We start from the raw sequence: 15,994 nt of genomic DNA, 5'->3' as shown, positions 1-15,994 counted from the left end.
CGTGCGTGCGTGCGTGCGTGTGTGTGTGCGTAAGCCCACAGTGCTCAGTCTGTGAAGAAAGCCATACTAATCATCTCATTGCGTTTTCAACAAACTAGACGTTTGACTGCAGGAACAGAGCAGAACGCTTAGAGACAAATGAACCTCAACACTGAACTCTCCCTCTATACTTCTCTCTCTCCCTTCTTTCCCTCCCCTTTGCTAACAAGACACCAGAAGAATTAGAAGGAAAATAAGTCTTACCTTGACTGAGTCTCTTTCTGAAGGATTGTCAGAGAGAGAGAAAGAGAGAGAGAGAGAAACAGAGAGAGAGAAAGAGAGAGAGAGAGAAACAGAGAGAGAGAGAGAGAGAGAGAAAGAGAGAGAGAGGGAGGGAGAGAGAGAGAGAGAGAGAGAGAGAGAGAGAGAGAGAGAGAGAGAGAGAGAGAGAGAGAGAGAGAGAGAGAGAGAGAGAGAGAGAGAGAGAGAGAGAGAGAGAGAGAGAGAGAGAGAGGAAGAGAGTAAATGGGTGAGAAAAGTGAGGGAAAACCAAAGCCATAATATTTCACATACAGACAAATAACTGCACACACTCTTATACACAGGTCACTGTAAAACACATATTCTGCAAACATGTTTTTACTGGGTTTACTCATTCAGATTAGTGCAGGGAGAGCTGTTAAACTCTGACAGGCTAACAATGGAGTAGCTATGATACTGGGGCTGCTACTCTAGAGTTAGACTAGTGCGTAGCATAGCACTGCTACTCTAGAGTTAGACTAGCGCTTAGCATAGCACTGCTACTCTGGAGTTAGACTAGTGATTAGCATAGCACTGCTACTCTAGGGTTAGACTAGTGATTAGCATAGCACTGCTACTCTGGAGTTAGACTAGTGATTAGCATAGCACTGCTACTCTGGAGTTAGACTAGTGATTAGCATAGCACTGCTACTCTAGAGTTAGACTAGTGATTAGCATAGCACTGCTACTCTGGCATTAGACTAGCGCTTAGCATAGCACTGCTACTCTGGAGTTAGACTAGTGATTAGCATAGCACTGCTACTCTGGAGTTAGACTAGTGATTAGCATAGCACTGCTACTCTAGAGTTAGACTAGTGATTAGCATAGCACTGCTACTCTGGCATTAGACTAGCGCTTAGCATAGCACTGCTACTCTGGCATTAGACTAGCGCTTAGCACAGCACTGCTACTCTGGAGTTAGACTAGTGATTAGCATAGCACTGCTACTCTGGCATTAGACTAGCGCTTAGCATAGCACTACTTCTTTTTCCATTATAGTCATTTAGCAGACGGTCTTATAAAGAGTGACTTGCATTCATCTTAAGATAGCGAGGTGGGACAACTACATATCACAGTAATAGTAATTCAATTTACCTCAGAGTAGCATGGTCAAAGCTATTAGTGGTAAGTCAAGCGCGAGTGTTGGTGTTAGTTCATTAAAAGCTTTTTGGGGGGGTGGGGGGGGGGGGGTTGTGAGGAGGTGGTGCAAGGGGGGTGCGAGTGTAACCGATGTGAAATGGCTAGCTAGTTAGCGGTGGTGCGCGCTAATAGTGTTTCAATCGCTGACGCCACTCGCTCTGAGAACTTGAAGTAGTGGTTCCCCTTGCTCTGCAAGGGCCGCGGCTTTTGTGGAGCGATGGGTAACGATGCTTCGAGGGTGACTGTAGTCTGTGTGCAGAGGGTCCCTGGTTCGGGGCGAGGAGAGGGACGGAAGCTATACTGTTACATTGGTGCTGTTGACCCGGATCACTGGTTGCTGCAGAAAAGGAGGAGGTACTAGAGTACTACTGAAACCTGTTATAGAGAATCTGACTGTCCTAGAGAGAGTACTACTGAAACCTGTTATAGACCATCTGACTGTACTAGAGAGAGTACTACTGAAACCTGTTATAGACCATCTGACTGTACTAGAGAGAGTACTACTGAAACCTGTTATAGACCATCTGACTGTACTAGAGAGAGTACTACTGAAACCTGTTATAGACCATCTGACTGTACTAGAGAGAGTACTACTGAAACCTGTTATAGACCATCTGGCTGTACTAGAGAGAGTACTACTGAAACCTGTCATAGACCATCTGACTGTACTAGAGAGAGTACTACTGAAACCTGTTATAGACCATCTGACTGTACTAGAGAGAGTACTACTGAAACCTGTTATAGACCATCTGACTGTACTAGAGAGAGTACTACTGAAACCTGTTATAGACCATCTGACTGTACTAGAGAGAGTACTACTGAAACCTGTTATAGACCATCTGACTGTACTAGAGAGAGTACTACTGAAACCTGTTATAGACCATCTGACTGTACTAGAGAGAGTACTACTGAAACCTGTTATAGACCATCTGACTGTACTAGAGAGAGTACTACTGAAACCTGTTATAGACCATCTGACTGTACTAGAGAGTACTACTTAAAACACAAATCAAAATACATGAATGGAAAGAGGATTATCAAGTAGAGTTTCAGTGTTTACCTCTGTCGGTGTTGTTGTCCTTTTGTTTTTTGTCCTCCTTTAGGGGCATCTGATGGGCAGCGAGGGCGGAGGAGAGGGCGAGGAGGCTGCTGCTTCCTGCGGTGGGCAGGGCGGGTTGAGGGGGTTGATGCCCAGAAGGTTGGGTGGTGAGGGGCACCGGGAGGGCAGGGCCATGGCATAGGTGCTGGGCATGGAGCTGCTGCTGCTGAATACACACACATGCCATTATCATTACCACTCTACACTAGACACAGGCAGAGCACTCTACACTAGACACAGGCAGAGCACTCTACACTAGACACAGGCAGAGCACTCTACACTAGACACAGGCAGAGCACTCTACACTAGACACAGGCAGAGCACTCTACACTAGACACAGGCAGAGCACTCTACACTAGACACAGGCAGAGCACTCTACACTAGACACAGGCAGAGAGAGACAGAGGAGACAAATAGGAGAGGGAGGGAAAGAGAGAGACATTAAGAGAGAGAGACACTCTACATAGTGCCAACTGTAAAGTTTGGTGGAGGAGGAATAATGGTGTGGGGCTGTTTTTCTTGGTTCAGGCCTCTTAGTTCCAGTGAAGGGAAATCTTACTGCTACAGAATACAATTCTGTTTTTCCAACTTTGTGGCAACAGTTTGGGGAAGGCCCTTTCCTGTTTCAGCATGACAATGCCCCCGTGCAAAAAAGTGAGGTCCATACAGAAATGGTTCGTCAAGATCGGTGTGGAAGAACATGACTGGCCTGCACAGAACCCTGACCTCAACCCCATCGAACACCTTTGGGATGAATTGGACCGCGAGCCAAGCCTAATCGCCCAACATTAGAGCCCGACCTCACTAATGCTCTTGTGGCTGAATGGAAGCAAGTCCCCGCAGCAATGTTCCAACATCTAGTGGAAAGCCTTCCCAGAAGAGTGGAGGCTGTTATAGCAGCAAAGGGGAGGGACCAACTCCATATTAATGACTTCCCAGAAGAGTGGAGGCTGTTATAGCAGCAAAGGGGGGACAAACTCCATATTAATGACTTCCCTAAAGAGTGGAGGCTGTTATAGCAGCAAAGGGGGGACAAACTCCATATTAATGACTTCCCAGAAGAGTGGGGGCTTGTGTCCCCAGTCCACCTGGCCGTGCTGCTGCTCCGGTTTCAACTGTTCTGCCTGCGGCTATGGAAAACCTGACCTGTTCACCGGACGTGCTACCTGTCCCAGACCTGCTGTTTTCAACTCTCTAGAGACCGCAGGAGCGGTAGAGATACTCTCAATGATCGGCTATGAAAAGCCAACTGACATTTACTCCTAAGGTGCTGACTTGCTGCACCCTCAACAACTACTGTGATTATTATTATTTGACCATGCTGGTCATTTATGAACATTTGAACATCTTGGCCATGTTCTGTTATAATCTCCACCCGGCACAGCTAGAAGAGGACTGGCCACCCCTCATAGCCTGGTTCCTCTCTAGGTTTCTTCCTAGGTTTTGGCCTTTTCTAGGGAGTTTTTCCTAGCCACCGTGCTTCTACACCTGCATTGCTTGCTGTTTGGGGTTTTAGGCTGGGTTTCTGTACAGCACTTTGTGACATCTGCTGATGCAAAGGGGGGACCAACTCCATATTAATGTCCATGATTTTGGCATTAGATGTTCGACTAGGAGGTGTCCACATACTTTTGATCATGTAGTGTATGTAATCTACAGTACCATATATAATACTGTATCATAGTAAAACAAGGAACATTTGGACAAGTATTGATTCCTTAGTGTCCCCACAAGGAAAATGCTGTTTTAGGCTCAGTGGGAACAATTAGGGTTATGGGTTTGGTGGTATTGTTGCCGTTAAGGTTTTGAATGGGAATCAATATTTTGGTCCCTACAAGGTTAGTAAAACAAACGTACGTGTGTGTGTGTGTGTGTGTGTGTGTGTGTGTGTGTGTGTGTGTGTGTGTGTGTGTGTGTGTGTGTGTGTGTGTGTGTGTGTGTGTGTGTGTGTGTGTGTGTGTGTGTGTGTGTGTGTGTGTGTCTATGTGTGGGTGTGTGTCTATGTGTGGGTGTGTGTCTATGTGTGGGTGTGTGTCTATGTGTGGGTGTGTGTCTATGTGTGGGTGTCTGTGCGTGCGTGCGTGTGTGTGTGTACGCGCGTGCGTGCGTGCGTGTGTGTGTGTGTGTGTGTGTCTATGTGTGGGTGTGTGTCTATGTGTGGGTGTGTGTCTATGTGTGGGTGTGTGTCTATGTGTGGGTGTCTGTGCGCGCGTGCGTGTGTGTGTGTGCATGTGTGTGTGTGTGTGTGTGTGTGTGTGTGTGTGTGTGTGTGTGTGTGTGTGTGTGTGTGTGTGTGTGTGTGTGTGTGTGTGTGTGTGTGTGTGTGTGTGTGTGTGTGTGTGTGTGTGTGTGTGTGTGTGTGTGTGTGTGTAGACATACCCCGATGATAGAGTTGAGTTCAGACATGGTGACCTGTTTAGCTCTTTCCACCGCCTGGACTACCTGCTGCTGATGCTGATACACACAGAGACAGACAGAGACACAGGGAGACAGAGACACAGGGAGACAGAGACACAGGGAGACAGAGACACAGGGAGACAGAGACACAGGGAGACAGAGACACAGGGAGACAGAGACACAGGGAGACAGAGACACAGGGAGACAGAGACACAGAGACAGATAGATAGAGACACAGGGAGACAGAGACACAGGGAGACAGAGACACAGGGAGACAGAGACACAGGGAGATAGAGACACAGGGAGACAGAGACACAGGGAGACAGAGACACAGGGAGACAGAGACACAGGGAGACAGAGACACAGGGAGACAGAGACACAGAGACAGATAGAGACACAGGGAGACAGAGACACAGGGAGATAGAGACACAGGGAGACAGAGACACAGGGAGATAGAGACACAGGGAGACAGAGACACAGGGAGACAGAGACACAGGGAGACAGAGACACAGGGAGACAGAGACACAGGGAGATAGAGACACAGGGAGACAGAGACACAGGGAGACAGAGACACAGGGAGACAGAGACACAGAGACAGATAGAGACACAGGGAGACAGAGACACAGGGAGATAGAGACACAGGGAGACAGAGACACAGGGAGATAGAGACACAGGGAGACAGAGACACAGGGAGACAGAGACACAGGGAGATAGAGACACAGGGAGACAGAGACACAGGGAGACAGAGACACAGGGAGACAGAGACACAGAGAGACAGAGACACAGGGAGATAGAGACACAGGGAGACAGAGACACAGGGAGACAGAGACACAGGGAGACAGAGACACAGGGAGACAGAGACACAGGGAGACAGAGACACAGAGACAGATAGAGACACAGGGAGACAGAGACACAGGGAGATAGAGACACAGGGAGACAGAGACACAGGGAGATAGAGACACAGGGAGACAGAGACACAGGGAGACAGAGACACAGGGAGATAGAGACACAGGGAGACAGAGACACAGGGAGACAGAGACACAGGGAGACAGAGACACAGAGAGACAGAGACACAGGGAGATAGAGGGAGATAGAGACACAGAGAGACAGAGGCACAGGGAGATAGAGACAGAGCGAGATAGAGGGAGAGACAAAGGGAGATAGAGACACAGGGAGATAGAGACACAGGGAGATAGAGACAGAGACACAGGGAGATAGAGACACAGGGAGACAGAGGGAGATAGAGACACAGGGAGATAGAGACACAGGGAGATAGAGACACAGGGAGATAGAGAAGGAGGGAGACAGAGGCACAGGGAGACAGAGACACAGGGACGGAGGGAGATAGAGACACAGGGAGACAGAGACACAGAGACAGACAGAGACACAGGGAGACAGAGACACAGGGAGATAGAGACACAGAGACAGACAGAGACACAGGGAGACAGAGACACAGGGAGATAGAGACACAGGGAGACAGAGACAAAGAGACAGACAGAGACACAGGGAGACAGAGACACAGGGAGATAGAGACACAGGGAGACAGAGACACAGGGAGACAGAGACACAGGGAGACAGAGACACAGGGAGACAGAGACACAGGGAGACAGAGACACAGGGAGATAGAGACACAGGGAGACAGAGACACAGGGAGACAGAGACACAGGGAGACAGAGACACAGAGAGACAGAGACACAGGGAGATAGAGGGAGATAGAGACACAGAGAGACAGAGGCACAGGGAGATAGAGACAGAGCGAGATAGAGGGAGAGACACAGGGAGATAGAGACACAGGGAGATAGAGACACAGGGAGATAGAGACAGAGACACAGGGAGACAGAGGGAGATAGAGACACAGGGAGATAGAGACACAGGGAGATAGAGACACAGGGAGATAGAGAAGGAGGGAGACAGAGGCACAGGGAGACAGAGACACAGGGACGGAGGGAGATAGAGACACCGGGAGATAGAGACACGGGTAGATAGAGACACGGAGAGATAGCGACAGAGGAAGATAGAGACGGAGGTGAGAAAGAAATAGGGAGAAAGAGACACAGGGAGATAGAGACAGGGGAGAGAAACAGGGAGAGAGTAACAGGGAGATAGAGACAGGGGAGATAGATACAGAGGGAGACAGAGACATACAGGGAGATAGAGACACAGGGAGATAGACATAGGGAGATCGAGAGACAGGGAGATAGAGAGACGGGGAGAGAGAGAGAGACAGGGAGATAGAGACATGGAGAGAGAGACATGGAGAGAGAGAGACAGCGAGTTAGAGACAGTGAGATAGAGACACGGGGAGAGAGAGACAGGGAGAGAGAGACAATGTAGTGTATGAATAATATGTACACAGAAAAGCAAATATTATGTAAATCCGAGCATCCCCAGTTCTCCTACAGCAGTACCTCTGTCTGACTGCAGTCGTCCCTGATCCCTAGTCTCAGTTAATCAGCAACAACAATAATCACGGCTAAAAACAACCACACATTTAACAATAAGGGTTTCAAATTTGGGGAAATGACACTCTCTAATTGTTTTATATTTTTGACATTTTGTCAGGAAATGCAGCTCCGTCTCAGGTTCTGCTGGGGTGCAGTGGTTGCACAGCCTTTCCTCTACAGGGAGCCAGGTTTTCCTGTGTCTACCCTTCTCAATGCCAAGGCTGTGCTCACTGAGCCTGTTCTAACGTTTTGATCCGTAACCATGGTCAAATAGTTAGCCACGGTCTACTGTCCATTTAGGGCCGGATAAAACTGCATTTTGCTTTGTGCTTGTGTTTCCCAATAAGTAATATAGTTTTGTTTTGACTGTGTTGTAATTTGTTTTATTCCGATTGATTGGATGTTCTGGTCCTGAGGCTTCAGTGTGTTAGTACAACAGGTTTGTGAACTCAGGACCAGCTGGATGAGGGGACTGAGGCTTCAGTGTGTTAGTAGAACAGGTTTGTGAACTCAGCCCCAGGACCAGCTGGATGAGGGGACTGAGGCTTCAGTGTGTTAGTAGAACAGGTTAGTGAACTCAGGACCAGCTGGATGAGGGGACTGAGTCTTCAGTGTGTTAGTAGAACAGGTTAGTGAACTCAGCCCCAGGACCAGCTGGATGAGGGGACTGAGGCTTCAGTGTGTTAGTAGAACAGGTTAGTGAACTCAGCCCCAGGACCAGCTGGATGAGGGGACTGAGGCTTCAGTGTGTTAGTAGAACAGGTTAGTGAACTCAGCCCCAGGACCAGCTGGATGAGGGGACCGAGGCTTCAGTGTGTTAGTAGAACAGATTAGTGAACTCAGCCCCAGGACCAGCTGGATGAGGGGACTGAGGCTTCAGTGTGTTAGTAGAACAGGTTAGTGAACTCAGCCCCAGGACCAGCTGGATGAGGGGACTGAGGCTTCAGTGTGTTAGTAGAACAGGTTAGTGAACTCAGCCCCAGGACCAGCTGGATGAGGGGACCGAGGCTTCAGTGTGTTAGTAGAACAGGTTAGTGAACTCAGCCCCAGGACCAGCTGGATGAGGGGACTGAGGCTTCAGTGTGTTAGTAGAACAGGTTAGTGAACTCAGCCCCAGGACCAGCTGGATGAGGGGACTGAGGCTTCAGTGTGTTAGTAGAACAGGTTAGTGAACTCAGCCCCAGGACCAGCTGGATGAGGGGACTGAGGCTTCAGTGTGTTAGTAGAACAGGTTAGTGAACTCAGCCCCAGGACCAGCTGGATGAAGGGACTGAGGCTTCAGTGTGTTAGTAGAACAGGTTAGTGAACTCAGCCCTAGGACCAGCTGGATGAGGGGACTGAGGCTTCAGTGTGTTAGTAGAACAGGTTAGTGAACTCAGCCCCAGGACCAGCTGGATGAGGGGACTGAGGCTTCAGTGTGTTAGTAGAACAGGTTAGTGAACTCAGCCCCAGGACCAGCTGGATGAGGGGACTGAGGCTTCAGTGTGTTAGTAGAACAGGTTAGTGAACTCAGCCCCAGGACCAGCTGGATGAGGGGACTGAGGCTTCAGTGTGTTAGTAGAACAGGTTAGTGAACTCAGCCCCAGGACCAGCTGGATGAGGGGACTGAGGCTTCAGTGTGTTAGTAGAACAGGTTAGTGAACTCAGGTCCAGGACCATCTGGATGAGGGGACTGAGGCTTCAGTGTGTTAGTAGAACAGGTTAGTGAACTCAGCCCCAGGACCAGCTGGATGAGGGGACTGAGGTTTCAGTGTGTTAGTAGAACAGGTTAGTGAACTCAGCCCCAGGACCAGCTGGTTGAGGGGACTGAGGCTTCAGTGTGTTAGTAGAACAGGTTAGTGAACTCAGCCCCAGGACCAGCTGGATGAGGGGACTGAGGCTTCAGTGTGTTAGTAGAACAGGTTAGTGAACTCAGCCCCAGGACCAGCTGGATGAGGGGACTGAGGCTTCAGTGTGTTAGTAGAACAGGTTAGTGAACTCAGCCCCAGGACCAGCTGGATGAGGGGACTGAGGCTTCAGTGTGTTAGTTGGACAGGTTTGTGAACTCAGTCCCAGGACCAGCTGGATGAGGGGACTGAGGCTTCAGTGTGTTAGTAGAACAGGTCTGTGAACTCAGGACCAGCTGGATGAGGGGACTGAGGCTTCAGTGTGTTAGTAGAACAGGTTTGTGAACTCAGCCCCAGGACCAGCTGGATGAGGGGACTGAGGCTTCAGTGTGTTAGTAGAACAGGTTTGTGAACTCAGCCCCAGGACCAGCTGGATGAGGGGACCAACTGGATGAGGGGCCAGCTGGATGAGGGGGCCAGCTGGATGAGGGGGCCAGCTGGATGAGGGACCAGCTGGATGAGGGGACCAGCTGGATGAGGGGACCAGCTGGATGAGGGAACCAGCTGGATGAGGGACCTACTGGATGAGGGGACCAGCTGGATGAGGGGACCACCTGGATGAGGGGACCAGCTGGATGAGGGACCAGCTGGATGAGGGGACCAGCTGGATGAGGGGACCAGCTGGATGAGGGGGCCAGCTGGATGAGGGGACCAGCTGGATGAGGGGACCAACTGGTTGAAGGACCAGCTGGATGAGGGGACTCTTTTCTTTGCTTAGCTTTTGGCATTGCAGGGCTCTCTCTCTCTTTATTTCAATGGGCTTTATTGGGAAACATATTTTCACATTGAAATAGATCATCAACAAAAGTGAAATTAACAACAAATGTAGGTCTCTCCTTCTCCTCAACCCTTTTTTTTTGGATCAGAAGACAGTTTTCTGACTATCTGAGAGAACAGGAGACAGACTGGAGATCAATGTTACACGAACCTCTAGTGAAAGGAAGGGGATGACTTGGGCACAGATAGTGTTCAGTCGTTTCACCATCTCCGCCTGAGAGAGAGAGAGACACAGGGAGAGAGACACAGAGAGAGAGAGAGAGAGAGAGAGAGAGAGAGAGAGAGAGAGAGAGACAGAGATAGAGAGATACACAGAGACAGAGAGAGGGACACAGACAGAGAGAGAGAGACACAGAGAGAAAGAGACACAGAGCGAGAGTGAGAGAGACACAGAGAAAGAGAGAGAGAGAGAGAGAGAGACAGAGAGAGAGAGACAGAGAGAAAGAGAGAGAGAGAGAGACAGAGACAGAGAGACATAGAGAGAGAGAGACAGAGAGAGACACAGAGAGAGAGAGAGAGAGAGACAGAGAGAGAGACAGAGATAGAGAGAGAGAGAGAGACAGAGAGAGAGACAGAGATAGAGAGAGAGAGAGAGAGAGAGAGAGAGAGAGAGAGAGAGAGAGACACAGAGAGAGAGAGAGAGAGACAGAGAGAGAGAGAAACAGAGAGACAGAGAGAGAGAGAAACAGAGAGATAGAGAGAGACACAGAGAGAGAGAGAGACAAATTCATGAAATCAATGTATACTGGCAATACGTGCAGCATTAAAATTGGAAGAAAATAGCATAATTCTTTAACCAGGGGCGGGGCCTTCGCCAGGGTTGTAATCTGAGCCCTGCACTCTTCAATATTTACATCAACGAATTGGCCACTATTCTAGAAAAATCCTCAGCCCCTGGTGTTAGTCTCCATAATTCAGAGGTTAAATGCCTACTCTTAGCAGATGACCTATGCCTGCTGTCACCCACAGCACATGGCTTACAGCAGAGTCTGGACCTGCTAGAGCAGTACTGCTAGACCTGGGCCCTGACAGTAAACCCCCACAGCACATGGCCTACAGCAGAGCCTGGACCTGCTAGAGCAGTACTGCAGACCTAGGCCCTGGCAGTAAACCCCCACAGCACATGGCCTACAGCAGAGCCTGGACCTGCTAGAGCAGTACTGCTAGACCTGGGCCCTGGCAGTAAACCCCCACAGCACATGGCCTACAGCAGAGCCTAGACCTGCTAGAGCAGTACTGCCAGACCTGGGCCCTGGCAGTAAACCCCCACAGCACATGGCCTACAGCAGAGCCTAGACATGCTAGAGCAGTACTGCCAGACCTGGGCCTTGGCAATAACCCCCACAGCACATGGCCTACAGCAGAGCCTGGACCTGCTAGAGCAGTACTGCTAGACCTGGGCCCTGGCAGTAAACCCCCACAGCACATGGCCTACAGCAGAGCCTGGACCTGCTAGAGCAGTACTGCTAGACCTGGGCCCTGGCAGTAAACCCCCACAGCACATGGCCTACAGCAGAGCCTAGACCTGCTAGAGCAGTACTGCCAGACCTGGGCCCTGGAAGTAAACCCCCACAGCACATGGCCTACAGCAGAGCCTGGACCTGCTAGAGCAGTACTGCCAGACCTGGGCCCTGGCAGTAAACCCCCACAGCACATGGCCTACAGCAGAGCCTGGACCTGCTAGAGCAGTACTGCCAGACCTGGGCCCTGGCAGTAAACCCCCACAGCACATGGCCTACAGCAGAGCCTGGACCTGCTAGAGCAGTACTGCCAGACCTGGGCCCTGGCAGTAAACCCCCACAGCACATGGCCTACAGCAGAGCTTGGACCTGCTGGAGCAGTACTGCTAGACCTGGGCCCTGGCAGTAAACCCCCACAGCACATGGCCTACAGCAGAGCCTGGACCTGCTAGAGCAGTACTGCTAGACCTGGGCCCTGGCAGTAAACCCCCACAGTACATGGCCTACAGCAGAGCCTGGACCTGCTAGAGCAGTACTGCTAGACCTGGGCCCTGGCAGTAAACCCCCACAGCACATGGCCTACAGCAGAGCCTAGACCTGCTAGAGCAGTACTGCCAGACCTGGGCCCTGGCAGTAAACCCCCACAGCACATGGCCTACAGCAGAGCCTGGACCTGCTAGAGCAGTACTGCCAGACCTGGGCCCTGGCAGTAAACCCCCACAGCACATGGCCTACAGCAGAGCCTAGACCTGCTAGAGCAGTACTGCCAGACCTGGGCCTTGGCAGTAACCCCCACAGCACATGGCCTACAGCAGAGCCTGGACCTGCTAGAGCAGTACTGCTAGACCTGGGCCCTGGCAGTAAACCCCCACAGCACATGGCCTACAGCAGAGCCTGGACCTGCTAGAGCAGTACTGCTAGACCTGGGCCCTGGCAGTAAAGCCCCACAGCACATGGCCTACAGCAGAGCCTGGACCTGCTAGAGCAGTACTGCTAGACCTGGGCCCTGGCAGTAAACCCCCACAGCACATGGCCTACAGCAGAGCCTAGACCTGCTAGGGCAGTACTGCCAGACCTGGGCCCTGGCAGTAAACCCCCACAGCACATGGCCTACAGCAGAGCCTGGACCTGCTAGAGCAGTACTGCCAGACCTGGGCCCTGGCAGAAAACCCCCAAAGCACATGGCCTACAGCAGAGCCTAGACCTGCTAGAGCAGTACTGCTAGACCTGGGCCCTGGCAGTAACCCCCACAGCACATGGCCTACAACAGAGCCTGGACCTGCTAGAGCAGTACTGCCAGACCTGGGCCCTGGCAGTAAACCCCCACAGCACATGGCCTACAACAGAGCCTGGACCTGCTAGAGCAGTACTGCAGACCTAGGCCCTGGCAGTAACCCCCACAGCACATGGCCTACAACAGAGCCTGGACCTGCTAGAGCAGTACTGCTAGAACTGGGCCCTGGAAGTAACCCCCACAGCACATGGCCTACAACAGAGCCTGGACCTGCTAGAGCAGTACTGCTAGAACTGGGCCCTGGAAGTAAACACCCACAGCACATGGCCTACAGCAGAGCCTGGACCTGCTAGAGCAGTACTGCTAGACCTGGGCCCTGGCAGTAAACCTCCACAGCACATGGCCTACAGCAGAGCCTGGACCTGCTAGAGCAGTACTGCCAGACCTGGTCCCTGGCAGTAAACCCCACAGCACATGGCCTACAGCAGAGCCTGGACCTGCTAGAGCAGTAATGCAGACCTAGGCCCTGGCAGTAAACCCCCACAGCACATGGCCTACAGCAGAGCCTAGACCTGCTAGAGCAGTACTGCTAGACCTGGGCCCTGGAAGTAAACACCCACAGCACATGGCCTACAGCAGAGCCTGGACCTGCTAGAGCAGTACTGCCAGACCTGGGCCCTAGCAGTAAACACCCACAGCACATGGCCTACAGCAGAGCCTGGACCTGCTAGAGCAGTACTGCTAGACCTGGGCCCTGGCAGTAAACCCCCACAGCACATGGCCTACAGCAGAGCCTAGACCTGCTAGGGAAGTACTGCCAGACCTGGGCCCTGGCAGTAAACCCCCACAGCACATGGCCTACAGCAGAGCCTGGACCTGCTAGAGCAGTACTGCCAGACCTGGGCCCTGGCAGTAAACCCCCACAGCACATGGCCTACAGCAGAGCCTAGACCTGCTAGAGCAGTACTGCCAGACCTGGGCCTTGGCAGTAACCCCCACAGCACATGGCCTACAGCAGAGCCTGGACCTGCTAGAGCAGTACTGCTAGACCTGGGCCCTGGAAGTAAACACCCACAGCACATGGCCTACAGCAGAGCCTGGACCTGCTAGAGCAGTACTGCTAGACCTGGGCCCTGGCAGTAAACCTCCACAGCACATGGCTTACAGCAGAGCCTGGACCTGCTAGAGCAGTACTGCTAGACCTGGGCCCTGGCAGTAAACCTCCACAGCACATGGCCTACAACAGAGCCTAGACCTGATAGAGCAGTACTGCCAGACCTGGGCCCTGGCAGTAAACACCCACAGCACATGGCCTACAGCAGAGCCTAGACCTGCTAGAGCAGTACTGCCAGACCTGGGCCTTGGCAGTAACCCCCACAGCACATGGCCTACAGCAGAGCCTGGACCTGCTAGAGCAGTACTGCTAGACCTGGGCCCTGGCAGTAAACCCCCACAGCACATGGCCTACAGCAGAGCCTGGACCTGCTAGAGCAGTACTGCTAGACCTGGGCCCTGGCAGTAAACCCCCACAGCACATGGCCTACAGCAGAGCCTGGACCTGCTAGAGCAGTACTGCTAGACCTGGGCCTTGGCAGTAACCCCCACAGCACATGGCCTACAACAGAGCCTGGACCTGCTAGAGCAGTACTGCCAGACCTGGGCCCTGGCAGTAAACACCCACAGCACATGGCCTACAACAGAGCCTGGACCTGCTAGAGCAGTACTGCAGACCTAGGCCCTGGCAGTAACCTCCACAGCACATGGCCTACAACAGAGCCTGGACCTGCTAGAGCAGTACTGCTAGACCTGGGCCCTGGAAGTAAACACCCACAGCACATGGCCTACAGCAGAGCCTGGACCTGCTAGAGCAGTACTGCTAGACCTGGGCCCTGGCAGTAAACCTCCACAGCACATGGCCTACAGCAGAGCCTGGACCTGCTAGAGCAGTACTGCCAGACCTGGTCCCTGGCAGTAAACCCCACAGCACATGGCCTACAGCAGAGCCTGGACCTGCTAGAGCAGTACTGCAGACCTGGGCCCTGGCAGTAAACCCCCACAGCACATGGCCTACAACAGAGCCTGGACCTGCTAGAGCAGTACTGCAGACCTAGGCCCTGGCAGTAACCCCCACAGCACATGGCCTACAACAGAGCCTGGACCTGCTAGAGCAGTACTGCTAGAACTGGGCCCTGGAAGTAACCCCCACAGCACATGGCCTACAACAGAGCCTGGACCTGCTAGAGCAGTACTGCTAGAACTGGGCCCTGGAAGTAAACACCCACAGCACATGGCCTACAGCAGAGCCTGGACCTGCTAGAGCAGTACTGCTAGACCTGGGCCCTGGCAGTAAACCTCCACAGCACATGGCCTACAGCAGAGCCTGGACCTGCTAGAGCAGTACTGCCAGACCTGGTCCCTGGCAGTAAACCCCACAGCACATGGCCTACAGCAGAGCCTGGACCTGCTAGAGCAGTAATGCAGACCTAGGCCCTGGCAGTAAACCCCCACAGCACATGGCCTACAGCAGAGCCTGGACCTGCTAGAGCAGTACTGCCAGACCTGGGCCCTAGCAGTAAACACCCACAGCACATGGCCTACAGCAGAGCCTGGACCTGCTAGAGCAGTACTGCTAGACCTGGGCCCTGGCAGTAAACCTCCACAGCACATGGCCTACAGCAGAGCCTGGACCTGCTAGAGCAGTACTGCCAGACCTGGTCCCTGGCAGTAAACCCCACAGCACATGGCCTACAGCAGAGCCTGGACCTGCTAGAGCAGTAATGCAGACCTAGGCCCTGGCAGTAAACCCCCACAGCACATGGCCTACAGCAGAGCCTGGACCTGCTAGAGCAGTACTGCCAGACCTGGGTCCTAGCAGTAAACACCCACAGCACATGGCCTACAGCAGAGCCTGGACCTGCTAGAGCAGTACTGCTAGACCTGGGCCCTGGCAGTAAACCCCCACAGCACATGGCCTACAGCAGAGCCTAGACCTGCTAGGGAAGTACTGCCAGACCTGGGCCCTGGCAGTAAACCCCCACAGCACATGGCCTACAGCAGAGCCTGGACCTGCTAGAGCAGTACTGCCAGACCTGGGCCCTGGCAGTAAACCCCCACAGCACATGGCCTACAGCAGAGCCTAGACCTGCTAGAGCAGTACTGCCAGACCTGGGCCTTGGCAGTAACCCCCACAGCACATGGCCTACAGCAGAGCCTGGACCTGCTAGAGCAGTACTGCTAGACCTGGGCCCTGGAAGTAAACACCCACAGCACATGGCCTA

At 52.5% G+C, this 15,994-nt stretch overlaps 1 protein-coding gene across 1 annotated transcript in view; it reads right to left on the bottom strand.

Annotated features, from left to right (window-relative positions):
• The window catches only part of LOC129852750 (transducin-like enhancer protein 4), a gene marked incomplete at its 5' end in the record, with an annotated part of 159,736 nt that overhangs the window by 97,820 nt on the left and 45,922 nt on the right, over nt 1–15,994 (bottom strand). The window contains 4 exons of the mRNA XM_055918410.1: nt 244–260; nt 2,480–2,684; nt 4,898–4,972; nt 10,174–10,236. Of these exons, the coding sequence (XP_055774385.1) occupies nt 244–260; nt 2,480–2,684; nt 4,898–4,972; nt 10,174–10,236 (360 nt within the window). The remainder of the gene's footprint in view (nt 1–243; nt 261–2,479; nt 2,685–4,897; nt 4,973–10,173; nt 10,237–15,994) is intronic.

Source organism: Salvelinus fontinalis, chromosome 4 (assembly GCF_029448725.1).
Source record: "Salvelinus fontinalis isolate EN_2023a chromosome 4, ASM2944872v1, whole genome shotgun sequence".
Lineage (NCBI taxonomy): Eukaryota > Metazoa > Chordata > Actinopteri > Salmoniformes > Salmonidae > Salvelinus > Salvelinus fontinalis.
This window is presented reverse-complemented; position numbering and strand designations above follow the sequence as displayed.